The 25692-nt window shown below is 42.8% G+C and overlaps 3 protein-coding genes and 1 pseudogene across 3 annotated transcripts; 1 reads left to right on the top strand and 3 right to left on the bottom strand.

Moving 5' to 3' along the window:
- Positions 1-1199: 1199 nt before the first annotated feature.
- On the top strand, positions 1200-10557 carry LOC135664145 (uncharacterized; the record flags this gene model as incomplete). The annotated part of the gene is made up of 10 exons (XM_065176941.1): positions 1200-1455; positions 1642-1747; positions 3716-3796; positions 4259-4323; positions 5634-5690; positions 5935-6006; positions 7379-7618; positions 8896-9011; positions 9624-9716; positions 10185-10557. Coding segments are annotated over 10 exons (1231 nt in total), but the record flags the coding sequence as incomplete, so codon positions are not given.
- A 3354-nt stretch (positions 10558-13911) lies between these two features.
- Positions 13912-14846, bottom strand: LOC135664144 (dehydration-responsive element-binding protein 1G-like). Its single transcript, XM_065176939.1, has one exon. It carries the CDS (start codon positions 14761-14763, stop codon positions 14041-14043), a length of 723 nt encoding a protein of 240 aa, XP_065033011.1. The 5' UTR covers positions 14764-14846; the 3' UTR covers positions 13912-14040.
- A 3663-nt stretch (positions 14847-18509) lies between these two features.
- On the bottom strand, positions 18510-21182 carry LOC135664146 (vacuolar protein 8-like; annotated as a pseudogene).
- A 1331-nt stretch (positions 21183-22513) lies between these two features.
- LOC103990510 (BAG family molecular chaperone regulator 1) lies at positions 22514-24250 on the bottom strand. The gene is made up of 4 exons (XM_009409679.3): positions 23817-24250; positions 23439-23695; positions 23217-23363; positions 22514-23151 (listed from the first exon to the last, which is right to left on the bottom strand). Exons 1-4 carry the CDS (start codon positions 24040-24042, stop codon positions 22798-22800), a joined length of 984 nt encoding a protein of 327 aa, XP_009407954.2. The 5' UTR covers positions 24043-24250; the 3' UTR covers positions 22514-22797.
- Positions 24251-25692: the final 1442 nt, after the last annotated feature.

The raw sequence follows: 25692 nt of genomic DNA, 5'->3' as shown, positions 1-25692 counted from the left end.
GTTTTTACATCATAAAACTATAGTTTTCAATATTTACTCCAATCAGAATGCAAGATGCTCCCCATTTAATTGTAAGTTTTCTGATACATGAGTGTCTTTAGTGAGCTGTAGTGCACAAAAAAATTGTGATACCCCTTTCATTATTTGATTTAATGCAAGTCTCTGTAATGGTCTTCACAATCATAATTATGTAGTTATCGTCCAATAACTTATAATTTATCTGTCATTAGATGAGGGCGGACCTTGGTACGACAATAATGGTCCTTTACAACCTGGGAGATCGGAGTTCGAGGGAAAGCTGTGTACATTGATCCTCTTAGACCCTGAATTGGCCACACAAATAGAGTTAGATACACCGAGTTCCTTAGAGGAATATCAAGCCCATACATTATATATGACATATCATCAAAAACACGGAAGTCAGTCCATCGAAACACCGACAGCGGTTATAAGTTATAACAATGTATCTTCTATGCTAATGGCTCAATGATTGGTGATGGATGCATAAACATTCTGGATACACCGAGTTCCAGAATTGACTCCTGTGAACATACGTGTCTTGTCATCCTAAAACATATACTTCAACAAAATAGTTTATAAAAAATAGAAATCAGAATACATTTAGGTATATATGTACAGCAGAGACAAATCATGAACATAAAAAAGCATCTCATAATTACATGGAGGCTGAATTCTCAAGAAAAATAAATGTGTGAAATTACATGTTGCAAATACACATTTTTGTTCATCCACATGTATTATATAACCAGTTACAAGCATAATAAATGGTTGTATGTCCATCATAAGAATTTCAATTAATTGATATAGCAAAGTTGATTGCATCTAATTTATGATATGTCCTGGAAATGCATTGTAATTATAGCAATCTTTTCTTCTACTATGGGTTCATTCTAGTTCATATATAAAAGAGTCAATTATTAACATAAATATCACCATAAACTTACTGTAACATGATATGTCAAGTTGCATATCATCTACCTTTAGAATATCAATGTGATTACAATGATCCATATTATTACCATCTTTTCTTGAATGTGAAAGAATCTTGCTATACCTAAACAGGGCTACACTGAACTTATAAATATCATAACTAATTTGTTTTTAAAATGCAAGAGCACAGTCACTTTCTTAGGTAGCATCAACAATATTCTAGTTGTGTCTTTTCTATTTTGTTAAAGGGAAATTTTAGTTCTCAGACTCAAGTTATACACATCTTTAGCCTTCTTTCAAACTGCCTTCTCACATAACTTTGACAGGGCAAATTGCATATTTTGGACTAGAGCTTTGAATATACCATTTCCTCGTTCTTATGTCTTCCCTGAGTCACTAGATGAGCAAGGCAAAAGTTCTCTGTCCTGTAGCAGTGAAGCCGATGCTACTGTAACTGGAAATTCTGGTGAAACATCTATTCATTCACTGAACGTCAAAAGTGAGGTTGTCATTTCTGCTGTTATTTGTCTCTCTTGTATGGTAGTTAACGATAAAGAATCTGTGGTTTCTGTGTGGATTTTCACTGTATTTTACTCAAGAGGGTGCCTATTTTAGAAGGTTTTGCTATTATCCTACCTTTTTATTTATTTTCTTAAGGTCAATCTGGTAATTCATGGGTTTTTGTATTAGGATCATGTTATCGTGGAGAACACGGCTGATGGTGCTTACAAATTAGCCAGTGCAGAGACTGTCTGGGTTGAGGGCCTTGTTCCTGGAATTGATTTTTGTAATCATGGTATGCCACATACCTTTGGCAACCAAAGCACAGCCGTATGTAGAAGACTATTTAAATTCAAGAGTCATGCTTATTGTAACCCTTGCTTTTTGTGTTGACATACCTCATTGGAGTTATCTGGCAAGTAGATTAAATAAAGCTTTTGCATCAAATTGAAATATCATCTTTCCGTATTGTAATAATTCAATCAGTTCATGGCGGTTTTTTGTCTTAAAATGATTGACATAACACAGTTACCTGAACACTAATTTTAATATGAAGGTTTCTCTCTTTTTTTTTGCTAATTGGGACTTGATTAGTGGGGTTCAAAGGTTGGCCTTTATTTAATTGCTCTAAGATGCTTTCTTTAAAAATTAAATCACTCTCTGAAGACTTGCCTTCAACTAGCATATCTCTCTGATATGAACCACATAAAGTTCAAGGTAGGAGCTTTCTTATGTTCTAGATGTATTCATGAGTAATACTAGTTTCAGCCGACGATTGTCCTTTGTAGCATGATGGCAATGTTGATGCCTTTCTACAGTGGCTTGGTATATGTTGGCTAGTATGCCAACATTCTAGCATAGCTGCATGATGCATGCTGGTACCACATTTGTGGTTTGGCCTCTGACAACTTTTACGGAGTTGCACAATAATCTTGGTTGCAAATGACAGATAATCAACATGGGTGCATCAACTAATAAACAACTTTCTGAATTGGGCTCATTAGGTAGTATTACTTTAGCATGTGTACATAAAACAGAAACAAAAAATGCCATTGCTTGGACTGACAAGTCAGAAAAATAAAGACTAAGTTTTAGAGTTCTTGAAATCTTGTGATGCTATTATTATCAGTTTCTGCAATATAAGTCATTAAGTCTGCTATTGTTTGTACTTTGTTGTAACTCCAGAATGTCTAAATAGAAACTATGTGAATTTGTACATTAGTACATGTTTCTTTATTAAAAATACACTAGACTCTGCATAACAACCTGGTATTCTCTGGCCTTATGTTGGACATTCTTGATATATACATACATGAAGCCATTTTTATTTGGCTCCATATCTATTAAAAAAAGGAATAATAAAGTAACTAGCAAACAGGTTGTAAATCACTAATGATTTGCCATCATGGAACTGGGATGAAGTACTTATCATCTGACCCTGACTTATCAGAAAGGAATAGTGTTGTTGCTGTTGCTACTGTATCTAGAGCAGTGATTTAAGTGATGCTAGGGCTATTATAAAGAGAACGATTCATGGTCTGCTAGCACAGGCCTTTTGACAGCACTAATTAGATAAAAGAAGTAAAAGAGAATAATAGAACAATAGAAAAACACTTGCCTGATGTTCTCCAGCAGGTGGACTACCTTGGCAGCTCTCTCCTTCAGCACAGCTGACTGGGAGTAGGATGGAAGTGACTATGACTGATCGAAAGGTTAGAGCAGTCCAATTCGGGGAACCTGAACCTTTGTTAGTGGAAGAACATGTAATGTTGGAAACTGCATGGTGCTGCCAATTAACAGACAAGGGTTTCTCTTTCTTACACCACATTGCTGGATATCTCGTACAAACATAATTTGAGTATTATTTTGTTGAAACTAATAACTAATAGGTAAACTCTCATTGGACTATTAGTGTTATTTCATATTGGCATGTTATACACCATTATTGTGGATAGACTTAAGAAACACGTCTCTGCATTTTTCTTAACTCAGACTTGCATTTGTGAATGATACTTTCTCTGGTATATCATCCTGACTTTTTTTCAAGTCGCTGCATGATACAAGAAAACCACATACTATCAAATTTCAGCATTATGTTCCAGACTTCCTGGCATAGAAGGCTTAGTTTTGGAACAATTTTGTCTAGTGTTGACTTGTGGGGCAATGTTGTCTAGTTCAGTGTTAAGTTCCATTGGTGGTAGCACCTGCTTGTAGTTTCTGACTAAATCTGCTTAATTTCCATTCATTGATTATCTTGTTTCAGGTTTGAAGGCAGCTGCAACATGGGAGGTTGATTCAACGGGAGCTGTGACTGGAGTTCCTGCTTCTATGTATCTCATTCTTGGTAAAATACTACTCATGTTCTACTCTAGGTGCTGTGTTCCAATGTCTCCTTTTGAAGCTCAGTAAATATCAGAAACCTGTTCTTGGCAATAATATGAACCTTTGATATTACCACTTAAATTTGTTTTGAACATACTTGGAAAATATGTAAAAGCTAATGCTGAAATGGTTGATATATGATATTGTTTCCGTCTCGTTATTGCCTAAGCTCAGTGTTCCAAATCTCTGGAAATGCATTACCAAGGAACTTATTTGGAAGGTTAGGTGCACTGATTGATTTATGTTCTTAACATGATTCTTAGACATCCATAGTTGATGTCTCTCCTTAAGTTTGTTTGGCATTTGAAATTTTAACTGAGTGCAAATTCAACAATGAAAATCAGGTTGTTTTTTTTTTGAAGTCATGCAATTCATTATCCAGTTAAATATGGTATTTGATTTCATTTGTGTTTCTCCGCAAAAGCTGATCAGCAAAATTTTGAAGTTGGGAAGGAGATATGTATCAGCTATGGTAACAAAGGCAACGAGGTACAAACTTTGTCCATTGAATTAAATGGTTTGTAGTTTTCATTACTTCTCATTTACTGGAAGCTCTTGTTGACAGGAAACAATTTGCGGATGCATTATATGACTTTTTGCTTTTCACAGTTCTGTTTATTTTCTTGCTTTCATTAGACAGCTACTCAGCTTATCAATCTTATGTGTAAATATGAATTTTGAATAAATGTATATTGTTTTTCAGTGTCATGGTACTTTGAGAACACATTTAATTTATGAAAAAAATGTTCTACAAAGTACAAACAACATTCATGACGACAGTACTCTTCTATTTGTTTCTGAATTCGAGAACAAATTCTGCTGGATTTGTATCCAAGTGATCTATTTAGTATGGACTGCCCTGGAATGGCATGGATTGGCATATTGTTGGCATAAACTTTCATATGCCCGCCTTATGAGTATAATTAACTTTAAGATTTTCCTTTTCCTCTTCTAGCCTATCTGTGATGCATTTTTATTAGATTTTTTTTATTTTTTTTTGCTGGTTTGTTGAAATTGTTCTATGAGGCTAATATCTAATAACAATTCATGCTGGACTTATCTAGGTAGGTTGTACCTATTGTATGTACTAACATCGGGAAGAATATACACCTAAGTTGTAAAAGTTTGTGTTTGAGTGGGGTATGCTTAAATTACTTAGCCATGTCTAGTGCACACAATTGCATATTCCACCAAGTTTGCCAAGATGAAAGCATGTGCTCAAGTGGTCTATCGATGAACCTTGGTTATCAATCAAATTTATTAAAAACTCAAAACATTTGAGGATCTGGTTGTGCTTAGATGAAGAGAGAAAAGTCAGATTGTATTTAACTAAATGGATCAAATTGTCAGATTGTATTTAAGGTCCGCCTTGGATTTTAGCTAGAACATGTGCATTTATTCATGGGAAAGTCTGGTTGTTAGCGAATTCTTACTTCTTACTAGAATCTGTTGGAAAGCAATGATGCATGCTGTAAGGAGCGTGCATAATCAGCCCATTTCATCGTCTGCTGTCCTCGTCCTGCAAATTCTCTGATTTATTCTGCATTTCAGGGTCAGTGATCTGAAGAATTATGTCATTCTTACTATATTCCATGTTGGATTGTTTGAGAGTAAAAAGCTATTACACATTGCCTATTCTTTCCTGTAAAGAAGAAAATGGTCAAAGTCACGAGACTAGACTTTCCTTTGCCATATCACATATAAGTTTACACAACCATATATCAAGATTTTCAAGTTAGAAGATGTTGAGTTCATGCTTTTTTATTTATGAATTGATCATTTTATTATTTTGCTTGCAGGAGCTGTTGTACCTTTATGGGTTTGTTGTTGATAACAATCCAGATGATTATCTCATGGTATGGAGACCTTCTATAATTTTTATAAAAGCAAAAAGTGCTTTTTGACAATTTTAGTATTTTTTTGAGAGCCGTAATTTGAGTAATATGAATCATTATGTGTGTATATTTTGTGGCTAATCTTTTGTAAAAACTAGTCACTATTTCATCTTAGTTTCATTGCATCATTTACTCCTTGTTTTTTAATGCCATTTTTTGTAAACCATACTTCATTTTTACTATTTTCTTGATTAACTTTTTTTAGGTTCATTATCCCGTTGAAGCATTAAAGAGTGTTTCATCATCAGATAGCAAAGCGGAACTTCTAGAAGCTCAGGTATTCATGTTAGGATTAGTTTTCTTACACAACAAGAATAAGCCATAATTAGTTCTCTTACAAATGACATAATTTATGTAAATATTGGATGTTAAGTCTACCTAAGGTTTTATACTGATCCATCAGTTACATGGTCACGGCTTTGTAGTGCCAGTAAGTGATTCTAAATATCGTATCTGTTAGGCACCATGGTCTATTCTTATGCAGCGTTGGGACTCCTAATTTAAATAACCAGATGCTTGAAACACCCATTACAGTATGACTTTTATGCAAAAGTTGTCTAAATTGTGTTGAATTGATTTTCTTAAGTTAGCATAATTAGCCACAGGCACTTTTCACCACTAGATTTGATGTCATATCAGTTCTACCATAACATCAAGGTTCGCTGTACCCCAGTATATCGCATGGTACGAGCGATATGTATCTGTTCGATAGGGGACCGGTATGGGTGGTACATACCGGTTTATCGGTATGCCTCACCGTACTATGTGTTGGTATGTCGGTATGGTTCGGAATGTACCATACCGATGGTCGGTCGGTGCACCAGTATGGACCGGTAAGGCGAACCATTCTTAATATTATGGTTAATGAAACCTCATCATTTGCTACAACCAACAAGTTTTATGATGATGATTTGGATAATTTCAAGTTTACCACATTTTTTGATTTTCTAACAGTCACATATGTTGCACAAGATTATTTTTACATATAAGAACCAAACTTGTACAGCCTTATCTGATAGTTTCTAGTTTCTAAACTTGGCCAATTTTAGAAATTATAAGTACAGGGGAGCATAGTGCTTTTAGCTAAAACTACAGGAGGTATAGTGTAACTTAAAAAAATTAGTAATCTGATGTTTCACAAGATTCACAACTGTGAAAAGTGGGTTGATATAGAAATCCATTTACTTTTCCTGATCATCGTTTGTTCGGCCTTTAAGACAGAATTTCCAAATATCTGAGTATTGCTGATAATGCTTATGTTAACTCTTATAATGCTTATAAGAGTTATTATCTGATTTAAGTACAATGTAAATTGTATGCACTATGGACCATGACTTAATTTCTTTGTATTACCTAAACATTTAAGCTTGCCTTCTTTATGGCTGTAAGCCTATAACACTAAATACTGTGGATGATCAAGGATAGTGTTTTCCCGACCCTTTTGAGTAGCACTGATGAATTTACACTAGCACCTCCAGAATTGAAGATATTTATTTGTATTTTTTCATTTCTCAGCTGTTACTGCTGGAAATTAATTTATCACAGATATGTTGATTAGTAGAGCATTATGATATTTGATGGATTTTGCCAGTGCTTATAAACACCATTTACTGTGCTGATTTTGCTTATGAATTTGGTTTCGCCTGCAGAAAGCTGAACTGAGATGTCTCCTACCTAAAAGTTCGCTCAATCATGGTTTCTTCAGTGAAAGAAATGAAGATAGTAAGAAAAGCTTGGTCGGCCAGAGCTATAATTATAGCTGGAGTGGTCAGCGCAAAGTTCCTTCATATTTGAGCAAGCTGGTTTTCCCACAAGAGTTCCTTGTGGCTTTGCGGACTATTGCAATGCAGGAACATGAGCTTAGGCAAGTTGTTTCATTACTAGAAGAGGTAAAGGTTGTTTCTTTTTATCCTAAAATGGACATGTTTATACTTTATACTAATGGTTGGATGAGGCAGTTCATCTATTCGGTAAATGATGTGTAGCTTATCGAAGCAAAAGATCTGCAAAATAAATTTAATACTTTATGATGTAGTGATGTTAGGCAATTTGTTTAGATGGATAGTTAAACCTGTAACGATTTATACACTATTTGGTATACTTGGCATAACATAGGAGAAATATGAAAGATTCAAATATACATGTTTTAGCTGTAAAGTTATAAATGTTTTATCATTTTGTTGTGAGCATAGTTCATGTTTTTGGTTAATTTTTCTCATATGATTCACTTGGTGAATTACTGATATATTTTTGGTGGATTTTGTGGTCTCATTTCCAATGATCTAGAATTTGTAAAACTCAGTTGGAGTTGGCTGATGTTGATCAGTTAATAGACAATTTGTCAAAAGAAGAAAAGGAAAATAGAAGGATAAAGGATGGAAGGAGGCTGACAGTTACTCTAGGTGGTAGCCTTGGGAGGGGAAGAAGAGGGAAAGGAGGAAATAGTTGCTCGAGTCATTGCATTCACTGTCAACCACCAACTTTGCAATGTTCTGTTACTCGAGAGAAGAGGATAGACGGAAAGAAGAGCACAATTTTTAATTTCTTCAAACAGTCCTTCACTTGCCTATGCATTATCCAACACTCCACATGCATTGTAATTATGGAATCCCTAGGGTTATAGTGAGGCCTCTTATGCCTTAAAAAGCTGCAGACAATAGGGGTCAATTTTTTTATTAGTTGCAATAATTATTTACTGAAATAATATTCTTTATGATATATTAACTTGTTCATAATAAATCCATCTTGCGTACTTTTTATTGTTATCTTCCATATCTTCTTTTATATTTCAGTTTTCCCTGTACCTATTTGCAATGTTAAATGCCATACGTAACATGAAAAAAATTCTTTTATCGCATATGAATTGTATTTTCTCAAATTGCTAATCAAGGTTGCATTAGATTTGTGGATGAAAGCATATTACAATATGACATGGTCCACATTTTCCTGTTATCCTTTATTATTAATCAACTTCATTTTTAATGTTTTACACATACAGCTTCAAGTAAGTTTGCCTTAGGTTCATATGTGGATCATCTCATCATCTTACAAGATGTTTTTTCTGATTTGACACAGATTCATTAACTGGGTGTGAACAAATTACTACATAGATATTTTCAGTTTATGATGCCCTTGATTTTCTACTTTCTTCTTTTACTTTGACAAGCTTGGTGCATCTGGGGAGGAAAGACAACCATCTGATAAAGATATACAAACAGCTATATGGGAAGTCTGTGGGGATTATGGAGCCTTGGAACTGCTTGTTGAACTTCTTCGCATGAAGTATTAGTCTCATCTCACATGTGCATTTTTCTTTTTTCTCTGTGATATTCTTTGTCATTCTTAGGTACTTTCATTTCTTTCTTCTTTGTCACTCTTACAGATATGGATCCTAGGTAGTCTAAATTAGGTGAACAATTCATGGTTTGTCAGTTTTGTCTGACATCTCTATGCCTGTTCTTACATGATAACTAATGAGATTAAATTCTCTCGAAGTACCTTGAGCAATGACTTAGATACTGTAATACTTCCAATGTACTGACACATTAAAAGATCATTGTTCTTATTGAGTATACTGATTCATATTTTCGATATCAGTTGGTGATACTTGTCTGATAAGATTCTGGTACGAGTACAATACTAATATATAAAACCTTGTCTTGAGCTAACCTATCTTTTGGAAGCATGCCTTCCATCTATCTGTTTCAGTGTCTTGTTGTTTCTTGATGTGTAATGTTGTGACAATCAATACAGATTAGGGAACAATTAGTCATGCCAATAGCCTCCATATAGATGATGTGATATGGTATGCTGGGAAATTAGCATGCAGATTCTGAAAATAGTATCTAGCTGTGCTATTCTTTTATTTGGTTTCTTACATTTTATGTTTGCAAGGATGACGGAACTTGAAGAGGGATCTGGAACAGAAGATTATGATGATGAAATTCTTACAAATTTCTCCATCATGAAACTTGAAGATGTTGAGAGGTATGCTGAACTAGCTTGAATTTTATGATTTTGTTGCATGTCAAGTACAAAACCATTCCAAGAGAAGAAATATAGTCATCGTCAAACGTTCAGCAAGGTGGCTATTAATTTCATAAGAGTTTATTCAATCTCCCTTCTGCTGACCTTTGCCATAAGCATATTCATGGGGCAGATTCTTGAGGCTACTGAGTTGTTTCTGGTGTTGTCACGGTGTTTTGAGTTTAATTTCAATTTTGTAGGTCTGAACCATAAATAACTCCTGTGTAGTTGTTCCCTTTGTCATCTTATTATATCATATTCATCACCATATACAAGTTTGATTAGTTTGGTTATATATGAGCAGTCATATGCAATATGTCACATTCATCATATTGAGTGCTGCATCTACTGTTGCAGGCAAGACAAAAAACATTATCCATGGCATTCCTAGTGAGACATCTATTGAACCATATATTGTTTTCTTCGCAGGAGCAAAAGGACAAGTGAAGGGGTGTCAATGAGCAGAACTCGATGGTCCTGTGTGGTGTATAGGAAAGGCCAAAAGCAGCTCACTCGCCTGTTTCTGAGGGAAGCCGAACAAGCACTGGAGCTCTGTGCAAGAGAACAGCCATAAGCAATGCTACCTTCTTAGCTGCTGCTTCATCTATAAACTTTTCTACCTTAGCTTATTAGTTCACTAGAAAGAGATCCTTTTTGACATTAAAGTAATAAGCTATTTACATTGTTCTTTTAGAAGCTGTTCTCACAATTGAATTTGTCAAACTGGCTTAATCCTCATTATTATCTTTTTTCACAAGAAAAATATTACTTAATTTTGAATCTTATTGAGTATTATGCTCCAGCCGATCAAATTCATTGGCGATTTGCCTTTCCGAATCTTAAAGAAGCGAATGTTCCCATGAATTTGTAGTGGAGCCCCGCCAACCCACCGCTTCAAAACCCCTTACTATGCTTTGTCGAACCGGATCGAAACCCTTTCCACATCCGCCGGTCGCGCCTTCGTCCATGGTCGTCGGGGAGCCTCTTGCGATCTGTCGAGTCTCTGCCATCGCAACGAGGGCGTCGACCTCGTCCGGGACGAGCGCGTCGCCATCGGCCTCTCGCTCCTTGTAGATCAATCGTCCAGCACCTTGTTCGTCGCCGTTTCCAAGGTACGTTTTCTTGATCCGGTCCCCCTTCCTCGGTAAGAAGACGGATGGTTGGGGTTTTTGATCCGGCCCCTTTCTTCCAGATCTCGGGGGTGGACGCTCGCTGCCGAAGCCCGCGGAAGATAGGCTGGATGCAACTCTGGTATAGCATCCGAATCAGGTCTTCAAGACTCTATCATATATGTACGGGTGTGAATTATGAGCTGAAGATGACGCATCTTCTGGATTCATAATGCACTTGTGTTGGCTTCCTTTTGATGGTTACTTTTAGTTGTTTATTTTTCAAGATTTATATTACAGATAGGCGAAACAAAGAAGCTTACTGGATCACATATATCACAAATGTGGAAACCTAGGGGAAGAGGAAACGAAGTGTATAATGTTTTCTAGTTTCTGTTGATTTGTGCCTTGTACATTGCACACTCGCACTCTCGCCGCTAGAGTAGTTGCGCACATAGTGTCTCATGGTTGCTCTCACTTTTGTATCAGGTTGGTTTAAGGAGGCCTCTTAATGTCAAACCACGCCCTTCCTGCTGCTGGTCTCCGATCCCAATAGAATTCTGACGGTCTGGCAACCTAATCTAAGTTTTGTGTTTATAGACAATGAAATGATAGATTGCCGTAAATGATATGCATATAATCTACAAGGGCATCTAATGTGTTGATACTTAGGCCACAATTTAGTAAATATTTTTTTGTTCGTATATTATAATCTTCTTTGGTTTTCAACTTCCTGAATTGAGGTATTCTCAAATGCCTAAACATTTAAGTTCTATTGAGGCATTGAATTGATAATGACGAGCTGAACAAATAAAAAATGGCAATGTACAAATTTAATTTGCTTGTAGTTGGTATATTTCTGAAGTTTTGATGGTTTAAGATTGATTAGAACTTTGCTCTCATTATTTACAATTGGTTTCTGTTCAGGTAGAATCTTCTCTTTGTTTATATTGACTCTCTTCCTTTCATGATTTAATCTGTTTAGTCATTTTATCGCCTTATCTTAGATTCACGAGTAATCATGAACCTTTATATTCTTGCAACACAACATTGCCCAATGTACTCTGCAGGAAAGGAAGGCCTTTTGTGTAGCTGGATAATCCTGAAGTTGAGGATCTGGTTGACTTACTAACTTGTTTCCAGCACCATTTTGCTATCTTATATAGTCAGAGGATGCTTCCTTCCGATTACTAAAGAGAAATGAGAGCTTGTTACTTGACCAATGTTAGTTTTACACCATCATGTGGGTGGAGATTATACATGGTCATCCTTGCTAGGTCAAATGGCAGAGAGCCACCTTTAGTACTATCCTTCATACTCTCTCCATTGACCGAACTGAAGTCAGCCAGGCTGAATTATCAGGATCTGATGAGTCAACCGATCCATCAGATGAGCCAGATGTTCCTTCTGCTGGATGATGAATGCTGGTTTCTGTTGACTGACAGAAGCATTGATCCTGCATACGTTGCACATCTCAAAGAGGTCAATGGCTTATTGGAAGAAAAGGTATGCACTATATTTTCCTTTTCATAATGATTTTTTTAATGTTGTAACATTATTCCAGTAATATGACATTCGTGGCGCAACACATTTGCTTTCTGTCTTCTTTGGCAATCAAGGGGCACTTTGCTCATAGACATTGATGTGTTGCTTGTGAGCTGATCACCTCTAACTTGATAATCTAAAGCAAACATAAATAAACTGGGCACTCTTCTAAACCATTCATTCTATGCAACTTGATGTACCCGAGGCTGTAAATTAATGATCCAATCAAGGGAAAGTTCAAAGATATCAAATTGGATTGGCATATCCAAAGGTCAATATGTTGGGTTCAAATTAATGTTTTTAAGCTTCGGTTGCTACTTTTTTCAGGTCAAGGGCAGACTATATTTGTCAATTAATCAATATGTCAAGTCGGCACTTGATTTTAAGGAGACGATAGTTGTGTTTTGTATGAGTCAATAGAGTCTTAGTTGAAGAAGGAAAAAGAGGTCTGGTTGCTTGTATGAGAGAATATTGGCTTCATAGCACACATACATTTTACTATTTCTGGTCTTTCTTCCTTTATTGCTACTTCAGGTCTACTTATCTTCTTCTCTTTATCTCTCTATGCAGCTATTCTATCTGCTTGCTACTAAATTAGAGAACTATTGGATTTTAAACTGACTTTAGAGTTTTGACGTAATCGTGATTAAATTTTAGTGAACTATTAGTGTTTTACGACGCTGCTGGGAATCTGTTTTTTGTTCCTTTTGTCCCACGTCTCTATAGATTCTTGCTTGTCTCTTGTTTTCATGTGAATTTGAAGAGACGATGTCAGATGTGGTGGCCATGGATTAATTTGTAGATCCATTTTGGCCTCTTTTCTCTGTATCCAAATAGGAATACAGACATGCATGCACACAGAATCTGATCCATTGAGTCTGGCTTTCTGAATCCTAACAGTTATTCACCTCGTTTACTTTTCGGCATTAATCGCATGGTAAATAAATCTGTTTTCTGCTCGTGTTATTTCAGGTGTCACCAACGTTGACCGTGAGAGCAAGACATTAACCAAAACCCTAGTGGAAAAGACTGTTTGACCTTTGACCGCATCTGCAGAATGATTCAAGTGGGGTTCGTCTGTATTCTCTCTCTACCCCAACACCAGAAAGTGTGAAATATCCGATAGTGGCGGACTCGTGGGATCTTCCTGGCAAGTGTTCATCTGTACTGTGACATTACTCTTTTATTTATTTATGTATCTATTTTTGACAGCCACAGGACTTCTGTTTCTCGCAAGTACCAAATTGCTGCCCAGAGTTGATTGGTTCGCCGGTGGACAGAAGGAATTCGTCGGTCATACAAAACCACATCAACAGTTACACGTAAGATTCTGCATCCCCTCCGATTCGTACGGACCAAATTACTTTTCTTATTTGTCTGCTACTTTCGTACATCAGTTGTTGATAATAGATGTGACATGTGGCAGGCTTGTCACCGATGGCTGAGATGTTAGAGGAGACCAAATTACCGATGGCTGAGATGACTAGGAGAGTATCCATTCATTTCCTTTTAAATATAAGTCATCTCGTTCGAACCAAAATTGGGCACTCTATCTATCACAATTTCACAGTAGCTAATATACATGAAACCTAACATCGACCTGGTCAGGTGCCACGTTGTCGTCTCCATCATCATATGGAGTAGCTCCACAGCGGCAGGTCGGCGCCAGCATCGACATCATCCCAATTGTACAGCAGCGGCTCCACCAGCAACTCCTCCGCCATACTGGAGTAGTAACAGTATCCCAAATCCATGTCGTCGTAATTCATCATATCAAACGCGCCTCCGCGGTAGCTGTCGCTGCCGGCGCCCGCCTCCGGTGACGTCGGGGGAGGTGTGGCCGTCGTGGGCAACGATGGTGATGCGTGTGCTGAGCTCTCTGTCATCGGGGGGGACGCAGCGTCGCCGCTGGAGTCCGATGACGGCCGGAACGCCTCCGCGGCCTCCGCCGCGGCCCGCGCGATGTCCCTGGAGCTCGAGAAGGAGGGCGGAACGCGGAGGCGCCACGCGGAGTCGGCGAAGTTGAGACAGGCGGAGCGGCCCCGGAGCATCATCGCAGCGACATCGTGCGCGCGCGCCGCCATCTCGGCCGTGGGGAACGTGCCCAGCCAGATCCTGGTCTTCTTGTTGGGCTCCCGCACCTCGCAGACCCACCGCCCGGCGGCGCCCCTTCGGCGGACGCCCTTGTACACCGGGTGGCGCGTCTCCCGGAACTTGGTCCGCCCCGCGGGCCGCTTCGGCGGCGCCTGCGACACCGTCGAGTACAACCACGTCTCCCCCGAGGAAGGCGAGCTGGAGCTGGAGCTGGAGCCGGAGGAGGCCGCGGCGCCGTCCCCACCATAAAAGGTATCCATTCTGAAACTGAGATGCTCTGCAGTCGTGCGTATGGTCGAGCGTTAGTGAGAAGGGGGGTGTTTGGTGTTACTGGGGAGTAGTGGGGGAGCAAGCCGCAGATATGTATATAGTGGCGGGCGCGGACGTCGCCGTCGTAACGCGGTTGCAGGAACAGCTGGATAAAGGCGAGCAAAGGGCTTTTACGGCTATCTTTTAAAGGGAAGGAATGGGTGCCTGGTGGGGCAAATTAAATTGGGACGTGGCGGATGAGGCGAACGTAGACTCGGTTACGCAACTCAGGTGTCCGTTGTCACTGCGCTGGCCTCAAGTCTTGCGCACATAAATTATTCCCTACGTGTCCCAAGGGAGGCGGGTTGGGTGCAGTCAGGAGAGAGAGAGAGAGAGAGGCGGGTTCGTGGGCAGCGACGGTGACGCGTTTGCCGCGTCCGTAGACGCGACGGGGCCGCTGCTGCTCCTCGGCGGATAATTTACTTAGATCTTAAGAAAAAAATTCCTAAAAATGATAGTTGGCTAATATTTTTGGGTAGACAGATATAACGGACGACCTATTTATTCGGAATTATCCGATTAATTCTGGGACGCATCGCTTGAAATGGTCTGATCTCCTTCGCAATAAAATGTCTTGTCAATACCGTCTGAACCCTAAAAGACGTGTTTTCATTATTAAAATTAATCAAATTATACTTGGTTTGACATGGTGAGTTATACCAGTCTAATTGAGCCCAACTTTCAAGTCAATTTTCAAGTAAAATTATTCTGAAAATATTTTCCTAATGGGAGGGCTTTTTGTACGGGCGTGTGGATGCAACTACATATCAATTAGTTCAATTAAAGAAATAAAACGATTTAAATACATCAACTATGTAATATTTTATGATAAAACTATATATATATATATATATATATATATATATATATATATATATATATATATATATATATATATATATCTTCGTGTTTTTTATTTGTGCATCAAAATTTATCTTAGTGCATATATTCCTATAATACTTAAAAACTTATTTAAATAACATTGTCGTTAATTCTGTTAGATGAACGTTAGCATAACAACATTGAAACTTCGAATGATATAAATACAATTAAAAATATTACATTTTAAATTTCTTCCAAGTAGTAAATTTTTTATTTGTCTTTTTAGATTTGAAGTTTAAAAAAAGTATAATGTGTGGTTGATAATGATTAATATAATTTTATTAGACAAAAGCTAACAGAAGTGATTATTTAAATATTTTAATATATATTGTTAATTTTTAAAGGAGTAAATATACCGTTTCCAAATTGTCAAAAGGATACATGTGTGGAAGGCCCTTATTCTATTGTCGGAGGACCTGACCTTTTTCCGGATACTATGAATTCATGTGAGTTTAATATGTGTCGTTGAGATAGATTTATACTATGGATCCGATCAACGCTTCACGTGGTTTAACGTGATCCATTCACCCGCCGACCCATCGAAGTAGGGAAGCAGCGCCCACGCAGGAAGGAAGCTGCAGTCCCGAGACCGCCAGTTTTATACTACAAGACAAAAACCGACTTTGGGCGGCAGTATCTTGTTGACGCCTTCAAAGATTTCCAATATCATTGAGTCAAACATAATAATGCAGGTATCTCTTTGGAGCACGTTTCTGACAGTTAGATTTCGGTTGGGCCGCCCGCGCACCTCACGCGCGTTGTGGTGGTATGGGCGGTGACAGTTGGAAATCCATGTCCCCCACCCCACCCGTCTCGGTCATATGGTCGCCAACCAACGTCGCTCTGCTCTGTCCCCACGAAGCTTCTCCCCTCTCCCCTGCCCAACTAAGCAATCATGCATCATCTGTCGCTCTCACACTCTCTCTTTCTCTCTCCCTTCTTCTGATTCCAAATTCAAACTCCTGGCTTGCTTAAAGCTCCTCCCAAAGGGCAAGGGAAGACCCCTCTCGCGGTCGCTTTCTTGGATCAATATTTTCCCTCGTTCCCTTGCCGTCTGCTTCTAGTATTCCATTGTTTCCATGTTGCCTTATTGGATTTATAAAATAATAAATTATTTAGACATATGATTTGACATTTTAGGTATCAAACATATCCATCCTTGATTAGATTGGTATCAAACATAGTGTTCTGGTTCTTTACACTTAAAAAATTTATATTGGTATTACTATAGTTACGAAATTGAAACATATAGGTTTATGTCGTTGATTTTATCAACGAAAACATAAAAACAAAGAGCAAAAATATAATTTTAACATTTTAGTTCATAGTAGTGGACGACGTCAGTGGTGGTAGAGGATGATTTTGTTGGGGTTACGAGATGGTTGTTATGGATGAAGAAAGTATTGACGAGAGGTGAGGGTCGTTCAGCATCTACGTAGATGCCAATACAATTGTCGAGCGGTCCTTTTACTTCTCTGTATATATATCAATGTTGACGTAATTGCCGAGCGACCTTTTCGTTATTTGACATTTGCATCAATGTTGATATAAACATAGAGTAGCATCACTTGACAATTACGTCGACGTTGATATAGATACAAAACGGTTTTCATCTCTCGTCATCGCTCTTCTCATTCACAATAGTCATCCGTGGCTCCCTAATAATACCATCAGCACGATGTCGTTCATCACAAAGAATTGAAATATTAAAATTATTTTTTTATTTTTTATTTTTATGTTTTTGTTGATAAAACCGATGACGTTAGTATAAATGAATCTAGATGTTTTGCTTTTGTAATTATATAGGTGTCAATATAATTTTTTAAAATATAAAGATCATGATACTAAATAGTTTAATAAAAAGGTAATATGTAATTAGTCACTCATAGCCACAACTTATCAGTGAAAAGTTGCAAGTTTTACAATTTCCTAAAAGAGAAAAATGGTGACATATTCAATCTCCAAGGAGGTATGCAGATGGTTAAAGCACCTAAACTGCAGTCAAGAGGTTAACAATCAATATTTGAACGAAAAACAAATCAAGAAAAAGATCGCTAGGTTAACCGCTGAATGGATCTTGTGGCCTGTGAGGTTCCGTTCCACCTCTTCTTCCTCCGTCACTTGGTGTTTCTTTCTTTCTAAACGAGACGGAGATGGTCACACTGTCATCTCTCCACATCTATTTCTATCGATCCAACGGCATACATCTCTCGTTTGACCTGTCTTTTATCATAAAATAAGTACTTTTCCTCGTTACAATCTCTTAGAAATATAAACTACACACATCTAATTTTGTACAAGTTATTTACAATAGGTTCAAATCAAAACTCATGTCAAAAAATAATTAGATTCGATTATGATTATTTGGATATGATGGGTGATAGACAGGACATCCATATAATTATCATGGTGATGATGGTGATATATTCAAACCTATTAATGATATGAATTAAAGATTTAAGATCCTCCCCTGGAACTCACGATTTCAGGTGCAATGCATGTGGAGTGTGGCCTGGAGAGCTTAGCTGTGTCCGCACTGTCTCGACATTTTAGTGTCTCGCCTTATATTCTATTCACAAAATTAGGTGTGAACAGAAACCGTGGACTTCCTTCGTGATCGAAACCGACCCTAACTCACCCATTAAACTAAGCGGCGGTCATACGGGCGGCGGGCTTGGTTGCGTTGAACGGCCGGTGGCCCTACGTGTGGTGCAAGGTACTCTCAAGACACAGCACAGCTTCTTGACCTTGGCAGCCGTCATGACCGGAATTGTTGGATTCTAAGCTTTTGGTCGTACGAAGGGGACACAAGATGGATGGAGAGATCTTTCTCGTCATTTCAACTGTTCCTACGAAATCAATCACAAGGCATGAAATCATCAGCAGCAGAGACATCAAACCGATAAAGAAGAGCCTACAAATCTATCACTGGCTTCTTGTTGCAGTCGGTAGTCCTCGATGTTTCAGAGAGACACTGAAACATGGAGAGAGAGAGAGAGAGCTCGCAGCCTATCTCCTGGCGAACAGCAAGCTCCGAAGCCTCCCCCGTTGCAGTCGCTCGAGCAACTTCCTCGCTCCTGGAACATCCACTTCCGCCAGCTTCTTCAGATACCCGATCCCTCCGTGCGACACCATCATCTTCTTGCACCGCTTGCTGGACGACAGGATCAGCAGGCAAGCCACCGCGTACTTCTTCGACGTGTTCTGTGGGGTGGGGTCGAGCAACCGGACCAGGTTCGCCACGCCCTTCTCCTCCTTTTGGCCTCCCTCGCGTTGTGCGGGTGGGTCATCAGGCTGGCCATGGCTTGTGCCGCCGCTTCCCTCGCGCCGTTGCTCTTGGCATCCAGCATCTTCACCAGCAAGGGCGTGCAACCGGATTCTCCGACCGTTCTCTTCGCCTCCGCCGAGCTTGTGATCTTGCAGATGGCGGCTGCCGCCGCCTGCTGTGCCCCCGGGGATCCATCTTTCAGCGCGTGTACTAGGCGAGGAAGCAGGCCGAGTGAGATCAGACGATCCATGGGCGCGGAGCACACCAGGTTCTTCAATGCGCCCACTGCTGCCTCCTGTGGCGAGGGTCCGTCGATGTACGCCAGGAGGCTCCGAACCCCTCCCTCCGACACCACCCACCTCCTCAGGCTCTCGTTGCTTGATGTTAACTGCTGCAGACACCCGGCGGCGTGCGCCTTCGATCCCGACACCACACTGCAGTCGAGCAGGTTGATCATGACACGGACGACTCCCTCGTCCGCCAGGCTCTGCCTCACCTCGGGCACCGCCGACAGGTTCTTCAGCGCACCCGCAGCTGCCGACTGGGAGGTGGAGTCGCCGACCTGACAGACTTCGATGAGAGGGAGGATCCCACCGTGGCCGGCGATGGAGCGGGCGGTGTCGGCGGAAATCGACAACCTCTGAAGCGAGATCACCGCCTTCTCTCGGGCCACTAGGCTACCGGATTCCAGAAGCCGGATCAGCGGCGGCAGCACCCCTTCGGAGACCAGCAGATTCCCGCAGTTTTCCGACTCGGTGAGCGAGTATACCGCGGTGGCGGCCTTCTCGCGGACCTTGGGGGAGGACGCGGTCAAAAGGTGTACGAGGGCGGAGACGTTGCTTCGGCACAAGACCGCCATCACACTCTTGCCGTCCTCCCTCATCGCCTCCAACAGCCCATCCAAGGCCCGGTGCTTCGCCTCGGCGTGCCCGATCTGGAGACGGGCGAGAAGCTCGCAGAGTTTCGACCTGGAGAACTCCGCGTCGCCTGGCCGAGCGGGGGTGGAGGCCGGAGGGGGGCCTGCCTCGCCGAGGACGCCGGTCTTGACGAGGAGTCCGCAGTCACGGAGATTGAGGTCCAGCTTTCCTGACAGCGCGTCGAGGTCGCTCTGCATCCGGAGCTTGCCGCCGTCACCGCCGCAGCAGCGGTCGGCCAATTCGACGGCCTCGGACAGGGTGGCGGCGACGGACTCGAGCAGCTCGCGGCAGAGGGCGTGGCGGGCGAAGCAGGGGTGGGTGGAGAGGTCGGAGAGGCAGGTGGGCACGCGCTCGATCTTGGAGGCGATGGATTTCCATCGCCCGGCGAAGCCCCTGGCGGACCGGGCCTTCTCGAGGGCGGTGGGGACGAGGAGGCGGGCGCGGGAGAGCCAGTCCTCCACCGGCATCGCTGCGACGTTGCCGTCGGAGGTGTTGTGCTCTGTTTCTTCCATCATGACTCGCTGCTGCTGTTGGTGGTGTTGATCCCGCTGATCTGGGAGAAGAGCAGAGGCAAAGGATGAGCTTTGTTTGTTCCTCCTTTTCTTCTAAGCAGAAGAAAGAAGAAGGTGACGAGAAGCGCGATGACTGTTGCGTTAAGAACGGGAAGAAGGTGGGATTTGGGTTGGATTGTGGGGGATCAGCAAAGCAACATCAACAACAAGAAGAGTAGCAGAGGCAAGGCTTAGTGGAGAAGAAGCGAGTCAAGGGACCGAGTTCAGGGCCAGGCCGACGCGGTCCACTCGGACTCAGTGGAAGCAAGGCCCGTAGGATACAACGAGCGCGCGTGCGAGCGGCGATGAGGGCCATATCGACATTTCACCTGCGAGGAGCTGGCTGACGACTTGAAATGACGATAATGCCCCCGTAAAGGTCAAAGAGCTTCGCATCACTCCATCAGATCGAGGGCCACTGTGGGACTCGATCACCACGCCGTCGGCCGCGAACCGGCATGAACACGGCGGTCCAAGCGAAGGTTGCCCGACCTAAGAGGAATTCGACAGAAGGGGAGAAAGAAACTACCTTCGACCGGATCGTTCTGTTGTGGTGGCTGAGAAACGTGGCGTCCAGAAACGGAAGCGGTGGCGACGGCGACGGCGACGCCCGAGCCCTTCTTCTTGTTCTTCAGGAAAGCGAACGACGCAAGGGCGAAAAGGAAGATAACGGAGAGCAGTGGCTTCTCCTCCCGAAGCAGAAGCGATAAGACAGAGCTTACGCGCATCAAAGAGGAGGAGGGTGTTGGGCGTGACGAGGAAGGCAGGAGAGTTCGAGTTGCCGTTCGGGATATTTAATGGCGTCCGTTGCAGGGGCCGATCGATCGGACGGCAGGGACGGGTTGATGGGCCATCCGACCGTTATGATGCTCAAATTTGAAAGGCCCCGGGCTCGTCACCCTAGGTCGCTCGAGACGGCCCTTGTGATTGGTGTTCCCGTGGACCCTACATCATCACGTGACTTGCAACCATTGGGAAGACGCAGTTCCCCGAATGGCGGCTCGGCTGAGACAGAAGAGCCAAGCTGGATGGGCCATCACACGTGGACTCGTGCGGAATTTTTGAACGGGGAGCCGACGGCTGCGATGTGCCGCAGGAACAATTTAGTGAACGGACGCGAGGGCGGTGACCTACGCAGGACAAGGCGGCGAAAGGCGTACGACACACGACAAGCAAATCTGTGCCGCAGGTCCACGTGAAGCGGGGAAGTTGACAGCTGACTGCGGCAGCCGGAAGGCACATTACACCCCTGAGAAGATGACGAATTCACGAGAACGCCACCGCCTCAAAGGTGGCGTCGGCGACTAACACGACTTCTGATGCATTTCACGGCCCGGGTTGTCCGACGAAGGATGCGTCGCCGTAAGCAAGGATTCACGAGCTCTACAGTGTGGATTCAGTCCTTTCGGCCTGCCTGATCAGAATAAAACGGTGCATGATAGTTCACATGAACCTAAACTACTTGGGTTTATAGTCGACCATCTATTCCTCGAATAAAAAGAATAAAAGAGGAACCAACCAACATAGTGGTGACAGGAATAATGTAGTCATTCATTGCATTGAGGACCATCTCGGTAGGTGTTTGACCTATCAAGCTACCACAAGATGTGGCTGTAGCAGCAGGACAATGCATCGCTGCAATCACTGATACGCAACTGCTGCACATCCACCACTAGGATACATGCCAGCACAAAAAAGCTGGTGGTGGTCAGTCAATTACCTACTGCTGCAAGCATTGACAATAGCAGCAATTGTAGAAAGAGAGAGACGCCGGCTGCGTCGAACTACTCGTGCATAATGCAAGTTAGAGTCCGACAGACGTGGGCTCAGGAAGCCCTCATTGGAGTACAGCAAATGCCAGAGTCAGCAGCGTCCACCACAGCCGTGTGGGACTAGCAATTTAATGCCTGATGGTAATGTTACCAAATGGGTCACTATTTCTTAGATTACCTTCTTCCAACGCACAGCATCAACTTTGTAGCAACTCCATTTTGATTGGACACACAAAAACAAGCTTTTTCACGGAGAGAGAGAGAGAGAGAGAGAGAGAGAGAGAAAGCAGCACAGCTGAGTAACTTTCCAGTGTCCCAATGGCTACTCTCATTGCCTAAATGATGGGCTTATATCAAGTCAATGACAAGAGCCAGCAATACAAAACCACTGTCATCAAGCTTGTGACCTTCTATGGTGTGTGGACAAGCAATGCTAAGTAGTATGGGCTGTCCTTGTTTACCTTCAAATGGTAGATAGCGCACAGCTATTATGAGTCCATTTATTTCTCGTGGATCTATGCACAGAGACTAGTAGGAGGAAGCGTTCTTCAAGATGATCTCACCAGTAGCAGCAATGCATGCATGCGTCGGAAGCTCAGAACAGCTCCCAGTCGAGCTTGGCATGGGGAGTGGACGAGGCGGCCGGGGTGGGCGTGGTTGTGGATGGCATGAACAGGGAATCGAACGTTTCCCAGTTCGTCGTCACCACCACCGGTTGCTGCGGCAGCCCATTCTGTGGTTGCTGCAAATGCATCTTCTTTTGCTGCATTTGCGGTCGAACCGGATTCTGCGTGTCCCTCATTTGCTGTTGATGATGATGCGGTTGGTGACTCTTCTGGTGTGGCCATTGCGGCTGCTCTTTGGCCTGTGGACGACCATTCGCTCTCGGCATTACGTTCTTGATCTTGATGGCATCCAGTGTCTCCACGTACCTCTGCACTCGCTTGATCTGTTCCACGCAAGGGATCGATCAGCAACCGATCAAATGAGTAGACAAGGGGATGATTGATCCACCTGCATTCTCCTCTGCAGCTTGACATCCCCGTCGGCGACGATCGCGTCCAGCTTTATCAGCTCGTTCATCAACGATTCGATGAGATTGGTCACGTCGTTCTCCGCCACCCTCCCGCCTTTGCTCACGATCGCATCCAACGCCGACACCTGATCGATCAATGGAGATTAGTCTTTGGGATCGGGGCAAGGGAAGGGTGGGCGCAACGGTGGGTGTGGGATTACCTTGGAGGCGAGCCGATCGACCTCGAGGCTGACGGCGGAGATGGACTTGGTGGCCTTCTCCATCTTGTCGGCTTTGCGCACCTCGAGGAGGCGCTTGGCCTGCGCCGTGGCGTCTTCCACCAACACCACCTTCGACTTGTCCTTCACCCCGGCGTGGTCCAGGAACGCCGTCGACTCCCTCTCCTTGTCCTTGTACAACAGCTTCATGTCGAGCGGGTGCAGCCCCGTCCTGGCCGACAGCACCTTCTTCAGCTCCCCTGCGCACCGCGCCGCGCCGCGGCCACCACTCGTTCAATCAATTCGTCGACCACCTTACGCGGACCAACCGCCGCAGGAAGAAGAACAAGAAAAGTCCCCAGGGAACGGCCGAGTTCTTACCGAAAGTGGCCTGAGAGCTGACGTATGCCTCGTGGTACACGGCGCCGTACTTGACCTTGACGCGGATGGTGGGGACGGGAGCGGCCGCCGCGTCGGCGTCGGGGTCGCGCTTCTGGACGAACATCCCACCCGGCCTGACCTCCCACTCCGCCGCCTTCTCCGCCGCCGGCGACTCCTTAATGGGGCTGAACGCCGCCGCCGCTCTCCCGCCTGTCCTGGACCGCATCTCGCTCTTCGGATGTCCGAAACCAGCAAACGGATTCGCCCGCCCTCTAATTCATCAAGACGAGCTACAATTTAGACCAAGAACGAAAAGGATTTGCTTCTCCAAGCTCCGGATTCTTGCTACTTTGCTTGAGAAGAAGATGAGAGAGAGGGGAAGAGGAGGCGAAAGAAGGAAGGAGATACGGGATGGCGTTGACGGAGAGGCGAAGAGAACGGCAGGGAGAGAAGCCAATATTTATAGTAGGTAAAGAAATCGGGAGCGACATAACAACAAACAACTCGAGCGCAAATTGCAACACCGAACGGGTCGCACATCACCGCTACGCAACGAAACCGTTATGTTCGTAACGAGACCGAAACGCTTTGTCGCATCGCCCGTTCTCTCTTCCTTCCTTTCCCTTTCGTTTGCTTTCCGCCACTTATCGGTATCATTCATTATACCGGTACGTAACCGATACGACGATAAAGCGGCAGCAACGACGCTTTTCTTCCCCAGCTCCGCGGGACCCGCCGGGATGACGCTCCCCGTCTACCTGCCTTGTGACTGCAGGGGGACGGAGCCCATCGCGGGACCCATGAGAGACGGGCGTCGCGGGCCCCGCCGCCACCGACAGTCCTCGAGCTCGACGCGGCTCGGCGCCGAGCCGCGTTTCGGAGCCTCAGCAGCCGTCCGATACACAGAAAGCGACGGTGCACCGTACGGCGCGGCGCGAGAAATCGACGCCAAGCCGAAGCTGATCTCATCAAGCAAGGAAACAAGAAGCAAAGATGGGGGGGCGTCTAATGGCCTTATCATATGGAAAGAAAGGGAAGGTGAACTTTCCCTGTCACGTCTCGATTTGCTACACAGAAAGAGAGTAGATTAATGGAGGTTTCATCCGTCAAATGGCGTGTAGAGAGCACATAGGAAAAGTGTGTGTATGAATCGGAGAGGGATGGGGTGCGCATGCAGCGCCGGTGGCACGTCAATTGCATTGCGAGGACAAAAAGGGTTGGGTGTAACGTCGACAGGCCGTCTGATGACGATCCTGCCGTTGTCATAAGATCGCGATGCATCACCGGCGTTGATATTGAGAACGGTAATAAGACACGGGGAAATTATTGCATGATGGCAAATTGGTGAAATGTTATTTTCGTTGGGGTGTTTCTCTTTTTCTGCATGAGCTGAAAGGACCACTAATCACTAATTATTTGCTCATGGCAGATTATTCTCGTTATTTACATGCTTAAGGTGGTCAACGGACTGTTGTTAAGTAGTTAATATAGTTTATGGGTCAAATAAAGCTTGCTTTTAAGGTGGTCAACTGCACAGTTTTCTTTGAGGTGATATCATTAATTAAACTAAGAGCAACCCAATATTATTGATTATTCTGTATATCTATAAAAAAATCTGATTTTATGCTTAATAAAAATTAATATCATCGTCGTCATTACATATATTGTAACATTCCATTAATCCCATATCGTAATGTGTACGATTGACTTATATGAGTATATTTTAATTAACATGTCAATCTCATTTGACATCTGTTTGTTTGTATACGGCACACATTATATCACAAAATCAAATGATACGGGAAATATTTTATATGGGTCTTATTTTTTCTATGTTTAGCATATAATTTTATTATTCTTACTTATGATCATTCAT

This window comes from Musa acuminata, unplaced genomic scaffold (genome assembly GCF_036884655.1).
Source record: "Musa acuminata AAA Group cultivar baxijiao unplaced genomic scaffold, Cavendish_Baxijiao_AAA HiC_scaffold_803, whole genome shotgun sequence".
NCBI classification, from domain to species: Eukaryota; Viridiplantae; Streptophyta; class Magnoliopsida; order Zingiberales; family Musaceae; genus Musa; species Musa acuminata.
This window is presented reverse-complemented; position numbering and strand designations above follow the sequence as displayed.

Coding starts and splice junctions, on each gene's coding strand:
- LOC135664144 (XM_065176939.1), bottom strand. CDS start 14,763: ATGGATACCTTTTATGGTGGGGACGGCGCCGCGGCCTCCTCCGGCTCC.
- LOC103990510 (XM_009409679.3), bottom strand. CDS start 24,042: ATGCGGTCCAGGACAGGCGGGAGAGCGGCGGCGGCGTTCAGCCCCATT. Junction 23,696..23,816: donor CAGCTCTCAGGCCACTTTCG/GTAAGAACTCGG, acceptor CGCGGTGCGCAG/GGGAGCTGAAGAAGGTGCTG. Junction 23,364..23,438: donor TCGATCGGCTCGCCTCCAAG/GTAATCCCACAC, acceptor TTGATCGATCAG/GTGTCGGCGTTGGATGCGAT.